This window comes from Phocoena phocoena, chromosome X (genome assembly GCF_963924675.1).
Source record: "Phocoena phocoena chromosome X, mPhoPho1.1, whole genome shotgun sequence".
NCBI lineage: Eukaryota > Metazoa > Chordata > Mammalia > Artiodactyla > Phocoenidae > Phocoena > Phocoena phocoena.
In genome coordinates, this window is record NC_089240.1 from 130,168,798 (window position 1) to 130,183,570 (window position 14,773).

Sequence of the window (14,773 nt, forward strand, 5' to 3'; positions counted from 1 at the left end):
TTTGTTGAGCTGTGGGTTTGTAGTTTTTATCAAATTATGAAAACAGTCAGCTGTTATTTCTTCAAATATTTTCCTGTCCTTCTTTCCTTCTAGGACTCCAGTTATGTGTACATTAAAGCACTTGAAGTTGTCCCACAACTCACTGATGCCCTGTTCGTTTTTTTCAGTCTTTTTTCTTTCTGTGTTTCATTTAGGATAGTTTCTATTACAGTGTCTTCAAGTTTACTTATCTTTTTATGCTGCAGTTTGTAATCTGTTACTCCCATTTTGTGTATTTTTCATGTCTACAAGTTTGATTTTGATCTTTTTTATGTCTTTCGTGTGTCTCCTTAACATTTGCATGCTTTCCTCTACATTGCTTAATATATAAAGTATATTTATAATTGAAATGTTTATTCCACTTACATGTAATATAAATATTGATAGAGTTGAGTTTAAGTAAGCTATGTTGCTCTTTGGTTTTTATTTGCTCTGTCCTCTTTGTTCCTCTTTTTTATTTTGTTTATTCAAATGTTTAAAAAATTGTTTCATTTTATCACCTCTTGGTTTTTCTAACAACCTTATTTAATTATTTATTTATTGATCAATAAATCACAGACCGTACAGTTGACCCATTTAAAGTGTACAGTTCAATGGGTTTTGGCATATTACATTATAATTTTTAATTGTGGTGAAATATATACATATAATAAATTTGCCATTTTAACCATTTTAGTGTATAATTCAGTGACATTAATTACATTCACAGTGTTGTGCAGCCATCATCACTATCTGTGTCCAAAACTTTGTCATTATGCCAAACAAATTCTGTAACTGTTAACCAATAAGTTCCCATTCCCACTCCCCCCAGCCCCTGGTAACCTCTTATCTACTTTTTGTCTCTATGAATTTGCCTATTCTAGAGATCTATAATTGGAATCCTACAATAATTTGTCCTTTTGTGTCTGGCTTATTTCACTTTGCGTCATATTTTCAAGTTTCATCCATGTTGTAGCATGTGTCAGGACTTCATTTATTTTTATGGCTGAATAATATTCCATTATAGGGATATACCACATTTTATTTATCCATTCATCTGTTGATGGACCGCTGAGTTATTTCCATCTTTGGGCGCTTGTGAATAATTCTGCTATGAACATTGGCATACAAGTATCCATTCAAGTCCCTGCTTTTAGTTCCTTTGGGTATTTACCTACGAGTGGAATTACTGGGTCATATGGTAATCCTATGTTTAGCTTTTTGAGGGACTACCAAACATTTTTTCATAACTGCCACACCATTTTACATTCCCAACATGTGCAAGGATACCAGTTTTTCCACATCTTCACCAGCACTTGTTATTTTCCATAGTTTTCTTATAGCCATCCTGGTGGGTATGAAGTGGTATGTCATTGTGGTTTTGATTTTCATTTCCCTAAGGACTAATGATGTTGATAATCTTTCCGTGTGCTTATTGACAATTTGTATATCTTCTTGGGAGAAATTATTCAAGTCCTTTGCCCATTTTTAGTGCATCATCAGCTGCTAGTGAAACCATCTACATGAAGTGGAGAGGCCATCAGGCTGGTCAGCTTGCCCTTGTCATTCTCACAGGGGTTTTTATATCTTTTTGTTCTTTTCTACTTACATCCACCCCCACCCATCCCCAAGGGAAGCTTTGGTAAGGTGTAACAATTGTTCTTTATAGTTGAACTGGTTTTAAACAGGTGATATATCAGTGTTCAAATACTGACCTGAGGATTGTGGAGAAATCTTCACCCCAACCTGTTGAATCACATAACTGTATTTAGGTTTATTAGTTTCATTGCTCACTACTTTTTCTTATTCATATTATCTTCCTCCTTCTTGGAGTCTTTATTGTGACTTAGTTTGTGAGTAATTGAAAAGAGTTTGGGCAACTGAGAAGTTCACCAACTATGTACAATTTAGAGGGCACAGTCCCCAAGCCTCCCTCAATTCTGACACCAGCTGCAAGTTTGTTCATTCCCCAAACCATTCTAAGGTTTGATAACTCACTAGAAGGACTCACAGAACTCTATGAAAGCTATTATAGTTATGGTTTTTTACAGGCAAAGGTTACAGATTAAGCTCAGCCAAAAGAAGCAGCACATTGGGTGGAGTTGGAGAGGTAACAAACCCACAGTTTCTGTTGTTCTTTCCCTATGGGCTCATTACTCTCCCAGCATAGATGTGTGATGACATTGTCAACAAAGAATTAATCAGTCCATCTAAGAAAGAAATGGAAAATTTTATTTGAGCCAAATTTGAGAATTATAACCAGGGAAGAGAATCTCAGAAAGCTCAGAGAACTGTTCCACCTGTTAGAAGTCAAGTCACAGTTCTATAAGGCTTTTGAGACAGAGGACTGGACATTAAATGACATATTATTGACACTTACACAATCCAGATCTAAGTGTCACTGTGACCCCTTACAAGATCAAGAAGGAATGTTATCTTTAAGTTGTCTTGTTGGTGCTGGGAGAATGTTGGTCTTTATGGTTGAGCAGGAGTTTTTGCTGATGGGGAAGGTTTGGTCAATGCATAATGCAGATACACAGTGCACATTGTGGGGAGAGAGGAGGCCAAAGGGCAGAGAAAAATTTTTATGTTTAAATTTTTGTCTTGCCATAAAATATGAATTTTATTTCACAAAATACACAGAGCATTGTACAACAAGGAAGCTTGCCCAAGCTTCATTGTTCAGTTTTGTTGTTGTTTTTATTGAAGTATAGTTGATTTACAATGTTCCATTAGTTTCTGGTGTACAGTAAAGTGATTCAGTTATACATATATATATATATATATATATATATATATGTATGTATGTATTCTTTTTCACATTCTTTTCCTTTATGGCTTATTATAGGATACTGAACATAGTTCCCTGTGCTATACAGTAGGACCTTGTTATTTCATTTTTCAGTTTTTATTGTGGTTTCATTACATAAGCATGATTGACTGATTGCCTACTTGCTTAATCTGAGTCTCCAGTCTCTAGCTCCTCTAGAGACCCAGAGCCCCTATCCTAAATCATATAGTTGGGCTTTCTAGAGAGAGTAGTCCCTGCACTAAATCACATTGTTACTATTTGGCTAGCCCATGGCCCCCAGAAAAGAAAAGGTTACCTCCCAGGAGCTGAGAGCAAAGGTCAGATCCCTGTTTGGGCAAGGTTAAATTCTTCATGATACAGTACACTTAGTAGGCATTTGGGTTGTTTCCAGTCATGAGATTAGACAAATAGTGCAGTTAGAAACATTTTTGTATATGTCTTTAGATGAACTTATACATATATCTCTGTTGGGTATATACCTAGGAGTGGAATTGCTGGGCTCTTAGGAATTTTTGTTTGTTTGTTTGTTTTAAACTGCTTGTGTCCTGGTGGGAATCGTTCAGTAGATATTGAGAAATTGATGCTGCAACAGAAAATGGATAACTGAAGGAGTGAAGTTCTTTGGGTTTGGGCCCTCATACGAGTAAATACATATCTTCCTATGGAAATTGAACAGGTTCTTATGGTTCACAATGCCAGGATTATACTGGGCAGAGTAGGCAAATGTGTTTGCAGCCAACTAGCTCATGCTTTCTTATTGGAAGCATGAAGATGAAAAGGCTTTTCTGCTATCACAAAGAACTACTTCTAGTGCTCAACATCACATGCATTGCTGTGGTGGAGAAGAAAAAGGAGGGAATCCTTTCCAGTGGGCTCATACTGCTTACCATATATGTGGCAGAGTCCTGCTTTGTGGAACTAGTGATTATGAATGGCCAGTCTCTACCTGTGGAGAGGGAAGGGGTAAAAACCATTGAAACAGAATTTAATGAAAGTAAAAGTTTTGCAGGTATTATTGCAAATCAATCATGTAGTCAATACCAGGGATCAAACAATCCATGCTTTTTTTTTTCTAGTCTGTCACCTTCAAAACAACCAGCAGAAATCTTGCCCGAGCCATGTGTATGAAGAATCTCAAGCTCACTATCATCATCATCATCATATCAGTCGTAAGTTTTTGTCCTTTTAATATATGGTTTTATTTTTCAATCTCTAAGAAATTAGGTGCTGGAATTCTTTCTCAGTGATTAACACTCTGAAAAAAAGTGATTAGCACTCTGAAATGAGCTATGTATAAATTTTAATGGTGAAACACATGACCAGGGATTAGTTTTCCTATGAAGTTACTGTGTCATAGCGTCCCTACTTAAACCCTATTTCCCTACTGAGAATTCTTATATGTAAGTAGTCGTTTAAGGCATTCCAGATATTCCTGATTATTTAATGGTTTTCTCACTGCTGAAATGGGACTCTTCTAAACTTACATTTTCTAATTGAGTGAATATTTTCTAATTATATTTCTGTTTTCTAGTTAATTCTGTTTTCTATTCCTTTGTTTCTGTTTTCTCTTTTCTAATTCATCTGTTTTGTTTCTGGCAACCTTGCATAATTTTTAGTAGTTGTAATAGTTTGTCAGTTGATTCTTCTGTGTGCTGTAGATCAGGAGTCAGCAAACTTTCTGTGAGGTCCAAATAGTAAATATTTTAGGCCTTGCAGTTCACATACAGTCTCTGTCACATATTATTTTTTTAAACAACTGTTGAAAAATATAAAAACCATTCTTAGCTCACAGGCGATGGCTGTAGTTTGTTGACTTCTGCTATAGATAAATTATGATACTGTCTATTAATAATCTTAACCTCATCATTTATTTATACACACACACACACACGCACACACACACACATTTCATTTACAAGCAGTGCTGAATAATTGTGGTATCAGTAGGAATCTTTATTTAGTTCCTGGTTTTAATTGGAATGCTTCTAATATTTATGAGTGATATTTAATATGAATTCTTGTTACTTTTATTGTGAGGTTAAAGAACATTTTATTTCTAGAGTGCTAAAAGTTTTTTTTATCAGGAATAGGCATTTCATTTTAAGAAATGGTATTTCTCTACCCAATGAATTGATAATATAACAACATTTAATAATATTGAATGACATTAATGAAAGCACTAATAATTAACTATTCTTTCATTTCTGGGATAAGTACTAAGAGGTCATTATGTAGTATTCCTTTTTTTTTTTTTTTTTTTTTTTTTTGTGGTACGCGGGCCTCTCACTGTTGTGGCCTCTCCCGTTGCGGAGCACAGGCTCCAGATGCGCAGGCTCAGCGGCCATGGCCCATGGGCCCAGCCGCTCCGCGGCATGTGGGATCTTCCCGGACCGGGGCACAAACCCGTGTCCCCTGCATCGGCAGGCGGACTCTCAACCACTACGCCACCAGGGAAGCCTTTAGTATTCTTTTAATGCATGGTGAGTTCAGTTTCCTAATACTTATTTACTTACCCTTGTCTATAAATATAAAGTAGTCTAGGGACTTCCCTGGTGGTCCAGTGGTTAAGACTTTGCCTTCCAATGCAGCGGGTGCAGGTTCAATCCCTGGTTGGGGAGCTAAGATCCCCCACATGCCTCGTGGCCAAAAAATCCAAAACACAAAATGGAAGCAATATTGTAACAAATTCAATAAAGACTTTAAAAATGGTCCACATCAATATAAACAAAAAAAAAATGTAGTCTGTATGCTGTCCTCCTTTTGGAACCCCAATATAAAAAGATATTGGACCTCTTTGAACTATCCTGCATGTCTGGTAACCTTTTTAATATGTTTAAACTCCTTTTTGCAACACATTCTGGATGAATCATTCAGCTAACTCTTCCAGCTCTGTTCATTCTGCTATCCAGTTCTTCTTTTTAAAAATTAATTTTAAAATGTTTATTTTTTAAAGCCATGCTTTAAATTTCTAAGAACTTTTATTATTCTTATTTTAACATTATTTTTTCATAGAAGTTGTACTTGTTAACAAATATACTCTCTCCTTGAATTTGTCTGGATATATATTCAGAGATATATCATAGGGAATTAGTTTCTGCAATGGCAAGAGCTGGCTAGGCAAGTCCAAAATCCACAGAGCAGGCTGTCAGGAAGGGCTGGCTGGACCTGAGGGGCAGGAGCAAGCCTGTATATACAGGCAGAATATCTTCTTCAAGGAAACCTTGGCTCCACTCTTAAGGCCTTTTAACTGCTTGGATCAGGCTTATTCAGATTATGTAGGATAATCTGCCTTACTTAAAGTCAACTGATTTATGAGCTTTAATCACATCTACAAAATACAGCAACACCTTGATTAGTGTTTGATTGGATACCAGTGCACTGTAGCCTCCCCAAGTTGACACACAAAACTGACCTCACAGAAATGTAGTTAGTTATGTTTATACGTAATGGGTATATTTTTAAAATTTTATTTCTAATATGGTTAAGTGTTGATAGTTATAACCCACCTCTAAACAAGAGGTCTTTGGAGTCCTCACTAATTTTTAAGAGTGTAAAGAAGTCCTGAACCAAAAGCTCGAGAGCTGCTGCTCTAAGGAGTGGGGGAGGGATGCTTTGCTTTGGGGGTAGTTTGTGTCTGGGCAAAGCAGCATTTCCTCCTCATCCTTTTTTCATTTACAGATGCCCAAAGTTAACTCCTAGCAGATATCTCTGACTCAGCTCCACTTCTCCTTGACCCCTATTGAAGGTCTTCCACCTTAGACAGCTGGACTTGCCTAACAGAGAAGGGCAGCTATAGCTCTATTAATGTTGTACTGGAAATTGTGCCTTGATTGTTCCCTTGTTCAGGATCCTCAGGTGGCACATTCTTGGCTTCTCAGCTTAGCTTCTTCCTCCTTCTTTGGTCTAGGAATTTAGATTGATTTATAAAGGTAGATTATTATTAAATTCAGATTATATTTACTGATTACTTATTACATGCAGAGTACTTTGCAACTTGCCAACCCTTTATCAGAAGGTGTTGTCACCTAACATATTGTACTTCAGCTTTAAAAATCCTTATATTTTAGCCGTGGCAAAGAGTCAACTTTCTATCAAATTGGAATATCTGTGTTTATGTGAATATGTTGAGTAGTTTAGCCTATTTATTAATAACCAGAATTTTCTATAACCCCTACCCCCAACATTTGTAGAGAAGTAAGGAAAAACACTTTGCTGACTTTAGGTAGGGAGCATGTAATTCATAATGTATTTTTTTCTAAGTGTGTGAGTAATGAAATCAGTCACTTAGAGATCTTAGAAAGTTGCAATTTAAATCAGAACAAAATGACTGATTTAATGTGAACCTAAATTTTACAATGAATCTATTTTTGGAATGTAGTAATCTGAGCAAGCATATGCCATGCAGAATATCATAATTTAAAATTATAATACCATAATTAAAAAGCTAATACCTCTTTTTTGTTTTTTCAATTTTTAAAGCTTTTTAAAATTGAGATACTTAAAGGAAAATGCACATATCTTAAGCATACAGTTCAATGACAGATTCACACATTTGTGTAACCCATACTTTTATCAAGATACAGAGTGTTTTCATCCCCAGAAAGATGGTTCATGTCCTTTCTCAGTCAACCCCCATCCCCAGCTGAGTGGCTACCATTGTTCTGATTTCTTTTGCTGTGGACTACTTTTGCCTCTTCTAGGACTTCACGTAACAGAATCATACAATGTATCCTGTTTTTGAGTCCTAAAACGCTAGTACATCTTTATTAGGACTAGTATTTTTGCTGTGTTACTTATAATTGGGTAATTATAATTATCATTGTAATCCACTGAAAGGTTCATGGCAACATTTTTGCTCATAGGTGATATAGATGTAGAGTCTACTCATACTTTTTAATATTTTTAATCATCCTGATAATGAAAAATTAATCCATGTGCAAAAACCTAAAAATATACTTAATTATAAAATCATACTTAAGGGAATCATGCTAATTTGTGATCTTTATGACAATGATGTTATCAGTAGAGTTGCTTATATAATTCCATTCTGCCTACTTCCCAGTGAAGAGAAACAACCCCACTGCTTTCCCTACCAGAAAAGAAAACAGTGGAATTCAAGTGGATGTGGGTTATATCAAAAAAGATCATTTTAATTCCACTTCTGTGTTTGAAAATACTTGATTAGTGTATTGTATTATTACACAACTCCTACTCTAATGGAACCAATATTTGTTCATCAGTCTTTATATATTATTTAGGAGCCTATGATGGATTCAAGAAAATAAAATTGCCTTCTCTGCCCCTCCCCAGGTATTCATCTATATTATTGTGTCACCACTCTGTGGTGGATTTACATGGCCAAGCTGTGTGAAGAAATAAAAAAGTTATCATTAACCAAGGATACGAGAGAACAAAGAGTTAAAAGCAATGCGTGTGATTCAAGCCTTTTAATACTGACAGATGGTGTCTGCCAGTCTCTTCAACCCTCTTCTTTCTCTTTTTTTAATATTCTTCTATGCCTCCAGATTTATCTTTGTCCTATCAACCAGTTTATTCCAGTGCACTTCAGACTGAACCATTTATTGCAGCAGTAGCCTTAAAAAGGCATTTTGTTTCTTTGGTTTGTTAACTAGTGTCATCTACTTATAGATAAATTTTTGTTTATAACTGCACAAAGCTATCACCAAGGTAGAAACCACCTGTCTTATGAGCTGTCTACTGAAATTATGGATGACCTTTGTGCACACAAAAGTTTAAGAGACAGTATTGCTAACATCTCGTCTTAATGTCTTTTGATTTTGAAGGGTTTTAAGTGCTTGAAAATAAAATACATGGAAAATTGTTGTTATTTGGGGAATTGTAATTAATTGTTGGTGTTTCTAGGAGCCCAAGCAGGTAAAGTATTAAACATTTTATCTCAGTCAGATGGGGAACGTTTTGCTAGCCTGTTAGAAGCAAACAGAATTATCCTTGTCTGCCTATTATTAACTTTTAGGAAGAAAGTTTTGATCATTCACAAACCTCACAGAGCTTGATAGCCTCTGTTTCCCCATTGCAGTTGATTTGAGAAGACGGTGGTTTAAATATTGTTGAAGGTTGTGGTTTTTTACATATTCCTTTTTCTTTGGTGGGTATTTAGGGCAATTGTGTAGACAATAGAATGGGTAGTGGAGGGAGTGGGGAGACACATTCCTCTGGCTCACCAAAGAAAAAGAAGAGAACCACAGTGGAAAAGCCCAAACTGAATATAGTCAGCAGTCAACTCCAGGGTTTGGGTTTGACTGGTGTTGAATAGTAGTTTGAGCATCCTTTGTGGTTTAGTAAGTTCTTTAATCTGCCTAGTTTTGAAGAATTCTTTTGGGAAACTTGAGAGTAGACAGTATGATACATAGAAACAGTACAAGACATTTTAGCTAACATCCATGTAACTGCAGTGTGAAATAACTGGAGTGTAATCATACTGCTTTGGCTACTCTGGCATCTGTTAGCTAGTGTGTACTTTTGGTGTGTATCTGAAAGGACAGCATTTGCTGCTGTAGATCTAATTGCATTTATTTATCAATAAATGCCAGTAAATGGAAATTATATTACATTTGACTATTTTCCCAATGAAAGAACAAATTGGTCTGTAAAACCTAGTCACCTTTTTAGCCTAATCATGTGCCTTGAATATTTATGTGTCACATAATCTGGCACCTGCTACCTGTTCTTCCATCTATATACCTTTCAATTTATGCTGATTCGTTTATTTGACATATTTTCAACCCCTTGGGACTCTTTTCCTGGTGAACATGTATAGTGAAAATGTTTTTTCAGTCCTCTTTATCAACACTAATGCCTTTTAATTACATCAGCATTTCGTATTGGAAAACACATTTGTTCCATGAAAACATTTGGCATTCCTTAATAATAATTTCCAAATGTCTTTAATCCAAAGAAAAAGACTTAAAGCTTATTTCCCTTTCTTATACACACCTGAATAAAAATGATGTGCATGTTTTAGGGATAAATTACTTAACCATCCCTTGATCTATTTATGTATAAGAATGCTTTTTAAAGCACATATCTTGTTTTAAATGATGCACAAACTGAAGGCATTAATAAAATTTAAGAGTAATACAATGAGTTGCTTGTTTTAGAGTTTCTTCCTGCAGTCTAATTTCTTCTGATGACATTTTGCCATAGTTTACAGAAGAAAAGTATTTTACTTATGCTGAAAATACATTTAAAAGTGTGATCTGGAGCCTTACAGTAAAGAGCTATAGCACTGTCTCAGGTGTATAAAATTTCTTCAAAACCAAAAGACACAAAAGAAGTTAAAAAAGTATGTAGGGCATACCAAAAACAATGAAAGATCATGAAATGACCACACAGCATCTACAGCCATCATCCTGAGACCATGGTTGAGACAGAACAGGAAAAGAACCCCAGGGATTGTAATCCAGTTCAACACAACTGACTGGTTCTGAAATAGATGGCTCAAAGGAAGGCATTTGAGGGTGAGAGAGAATAATTTGTTGGAGCAAAACAGGTTTAGGTAAAGAAAAAAAGAAATAAGAGTGGCAAAGATGAAATGTACAAAAACTGGGCCACAACGAAACAATAATCTGTCACTTTGGGCCTTTGAACCTAGGTAACTGAAGTCAAGAATGGTAGAATATGTTTCTGTACATGCTAGAGCAACTCAAAAACAGCCCATTTAACTCTCCCCAGGCCTCATCCAGGTTTCAACTGAAGTGTGCATTCCCTAACCAGACAGAGGGGGGAAAAAGGCTATTTGGTTGTTATGAACAAAGAAAGAAGTGGTAAAAGCTAATTATTTCTCTTTACTTCGAACCCTTGGCCACAAGGTCAAATAGTGTCACAGTCCCTAAGTTTCCTTCAGAATAGATGGATATGGCTTCCATCAGATAATGATTCTTCCTTGCTTAACTCTGCTTTCCCAGCCTCAAGATAGATGAAGAAATTGGGTTGCTTCCCTGGATATCTTAATGAAATTGATATAACAACACAAATAACAGCCCTAGACCCTCCTACAGTGTTTTACATTAGAAGCAGATCTGTTTCTGATTACTCCATCTTTTAAAAAATAATAAATGGGGTAGAGTGGTGGTGGTGGTGGTGGTTAACCTATGATTCAGTTTGAATTCAATGAGTAAAACAGAGCTAACACAAGTATTACTGAAACAAGGGGTTTAATACTGTCTTCAGGCTTATACAGGTGTATGACAAAGTAGGAAGATAAAGTCTGGAAGGGAGGTGCCAGGGGATCAGAGGAACAGTCCTAAGCATTTCCACTTAAAGTGCTAATGCTGTTGAACAGGTTGGAGCTTGTTGGAAAACCTGAGAATCCCTACACGTCTGTTTGCCAAAATAGGTGTGTGACAAGAGTTGTGTGGAAAAGGAGCCACAGGCTCAGTAAACCTGATGCCAAGTACCCAGTTGTGTCCCCAGTTGGTCAGCAGGGCCAGTAGTCAAGAGGATGAGCTGGATGCAGAGTGGAGGAGATAGAGAAAAAGCTAGGGTATGTCAGGCACCTTAGCGTCTTCAGGTCTGACTGCCCTGACCTTCAAAGAGTATTGGCCTCCACTTTCCTTCTGCTTTCCAAGTCTTACGTGAGTTCATTTCACTGGCAAAACAATTCTAAAAGCATATAGGGAAGGGAATTTTAATGAAATTCCCAGCTTCTAGCAAGAACAGTGGTGCCAGTCTAGCACAGTCAAGTTCTTCCTATATTCATTTTTAAGATCAACTGCTTCATCTTATGGAGAAAGACCATTTGGGAAGTTAAAGCATTCTTTTGGTCAAGGTACATTGTACAAAATTATTTTGGATGTGTGTTGTTTACTAAAACAAAACGTCTAAATTCAAAATATGTTGTGACTTGTTACATCTCTTCCAAAAAGAATAACTGTGAAAGAAAATTCATATGCACAGGTTGACATCCTGATTTACTTGTTTTTTATTTGCATTCCAATTTGAACCAGCATAAAGAAAAGTTTAAAAGTCTCATGCACAGAGAGAGAACATTAAATTCAGTAATACCCCTTACAGACTTCACTTCTGGCCAAGATAGAGTAACAGTGACTGTATTTACCCTCCCACCTGAAATAACCCAGTAAAGGACAAAATATTTGAAACAACTGTTTTTAAGACACTGGACTCCAGGCAATGAAGGGCAGTGATATTTCAAAGAGGTGAACCCAATTATTGCCCCAGCTTATTATGTTGAGAGAGTATCCAGGCTACAATGGAGTGAGAAGGAACCTAGGAAGAGCCTGGAAGATTCCCTAAGTTGACACATGACAGATACCCAGAGATGTTTGCAGGGCAGGGCATGGTACTAAAAATGAGACAGTTGCAGAGAGAGGACTCTAGAGATCTGAGGAAACTACCCAATGGCAGGGAAAGAACCACCCAAAGACTAGAAGGAAGAATATCCTACACCCACACAGGGCTAGGAATAACCCTACAAACAGGAGATAGACAGGAAAACCTCATGAGTCACAGGGTATTGGGTAGAGTACTCAGAAGGGTCTTGCATAGACCAGGGTTTCTCAATCTTGGCACTGTTGGCCTTTGGGGCCAGATGTTCTTTGAGGTTGTCCTGTGCATTGTGGGATGTTTAGCAGCATCCCTGACCTCAACCCACTGTATGCCAGGAGCACCCTCTCTCCAATTGTGACAACTAAGAATGTCCCAAATGTTCCTGTAAAGTTGGGGTGGGGAACAAAATCAACCTTGGTTAAGAACCACTGGCGTAGGGCTTCCCTGGTGGCGCAGTGGTTGAGAGTCCGCCTGCTGATGCAGGGGACACGGGTTCGTGCCCCGGTCTGGGAAGATCCTACATGCCACGGAGCGGCTGGGCCTGTGAGCCATGGCCGCTGAGCCTGTGCGTCCGGAGCCTGTGCTCTGCAATGGGAGAGGCCACAACAGTGAGAGGCCCACGTAACGCAAAAAAAAGAAAAAAGAAAAAAGAACCACTGGCCTAGACTTAACAGTCTCACCCAGGATAATCTTAAAATCCAGACCTTAGAAGCCGTTTCCAAGTAACTGTCCTAGAACAAAGCTGAAGGATATATTTGTGGGAATATAAACAAGGTAAAAGAGTGTTGGGCAGGGCAGCAAATAAAAAATGACCAGTCACACAAAGAAGCAGAAAATATGACCAATAATAAGGGAAAAGCCATTCAATTAAAATAAACGTGGAACTGATACAGATGTTAGAATTACCAAAGACATAAAAAGTTGTTAATATTATATTTCATATGTTCCAAAAAGTAAGTAAAGATATGGAATTTGAAAAGGCCCATTGAATTTTTAGAGATGAAGGCTAGGTTTTCTGAGATAAAAAATACACTGGCTAGAATTAGTGACAGCATAGACGTTTCAGAAGAAAAGATTATTGACCTTGAAGACATAGCAATACAAACTATCCAAATGAAACATACCCGTTAAATACATTGTTAAATGTCAAAATGAATTTTAAAAAAGGAAGAGTCAACTCTAAACGCCTATAAGAAACTCACTTTAAACATTAATGGGTTAAAGTAAAAACATGGAACAATATACATGCTGACACCAATCAAGAAAATTGGAATGGCTATTGTAATATCAGATGAAGTAGATTTCAGAGCAAAGAGTATCCAGGGATAAAGGAGTTTATGTGTCAATTCATCGGGGGTCAGGGTATAGGGATTAATATTGGGGGATAGGTTTGGGGTCACCTCTAACTGCAGCCCTATAATATGGGAAAAAAAATAAATACTAGAGGTTGGTTTGTACTTCAGATTCTTGCTTAGAAACTAACCCTAGTAAAGAATTGTGACTGGAGATACAGTGAGACATGAGAAATCAAAAGTATACCTTTATCAATTATATATTACTGCATAACTACAATCCCCAAAATGTGTGCCATTAGAAGATTACAAGTATTTTCCAGTGTTCATGTTTATGATCAGGTTAAGGACTCCATAGGGGTCAGGGTAAGGGTCAGAATCAGGGGCCAGGGGTAGTTGTCAGGAGTAGGGGTAGGGGTCAGGGTTAGGGGCAGTTCAGTTGCTCATCATTGTGCATAAATAGATAAAGCACAGATAAATACATGTTAAAGGTTACAATGTAGAGGCATGAATTTTAATTTTATTATTTGCTTTATGGTCTGCAAATACTTGCTACAGGTAAAACATGCACAACAATCCTGAGGAAAATGAACACTGGGTTTCTGATTAGCGATAACATTTCTGAAAGCCACTTTTTCTCTGATGGCTCCATGTGGCTTTTGAAGTAAATAAACTGAGCACACAAAGATCAACTTTGACCCACACACCAGTAAAACAAGCAACGCTGGTGAAAACGATAAAGAAAAAAAAAACAACCATTGCAGTCCTGGAAATTGACTTAAGGGCAGTCAGCACATGAAAAAAAATCAGGAAAGTCTGCTACATCTTGGTAAGAACAGTGAGATTCTGTGGCACTTTAACCCTGACCCACTCCCTCTCTTCCCCTCCAAACTCAAGCTTGATGGAGTGAGGCTAGAAGATAGGTATCCCTCCTCTTCCAGCTCCAGTCAAGAGATATGGAATCTACCCAGGAGTGTCAGGCTGCCAGCCCTTCTTATGTCCCCAGCTCCACATTACAGAGGCTCAATCCTAGGTCAGTGCAGCCAAGAATCAAGGCTCCCTTCCTCCACCTAGTATCCCTTCATAGGGCAGAGGCTCCACCTCAGGTGCAGCATGATGAAAATACTGGGGCTCCAATCTCCCTCACCCCAGGTCAGTTGTAGAGTACAGATTCTGTGCCAAGGCAAACAGGCTGCCACTCCAGCTCAGCACCCTGTCAGAAAGCACAGGTATCACTTTGAGGGAAGTGGGTTCCTGTCCCTAGCTCCAGAGAAGTGCCTTAGATATTCCACGCAGGGAGAGAGGCAAGAGATAGAAGGCTCTA

At 37.5% G+C, this 14,773-nt stretch overlaps 1 protein-coding gene across 2 annotated transcripts in view; it reads left to right on the top strand.

Moving 5' to 3' along the window:
• The window catches only part of VAMP7 (vesicle associated membrane protein 7), a 66,198-nt gene extending 57,161 nt beyond the window's left edge, over positions 1 to 9,037 (top strand). The window contains exons 7-8 of one of the 2 annotated variants that reach the window (XM_065900749.1): positions 3,907 to 3,999; positions 8,141 to 9,037. In XM_065900749.1, coding sequence (XP_065756821.1) covers positions 3,907 to 3,999; positions 8,141 to 8,209 — 162 coding nt within the window. In that variant the 3' untranslated portion in view covers positions 8,210 to 9,037. The remainder of the gene's footprint in view (positions 1 to 3,906; positions 4,000 to 8,140) is intronic. The other variant, XM_065900750.1, reaches the window with a different exon arrangement.
• The last annotated feature ends 5,736 nt before the right edge of the window (positions 9,038 to 14,773 follow it).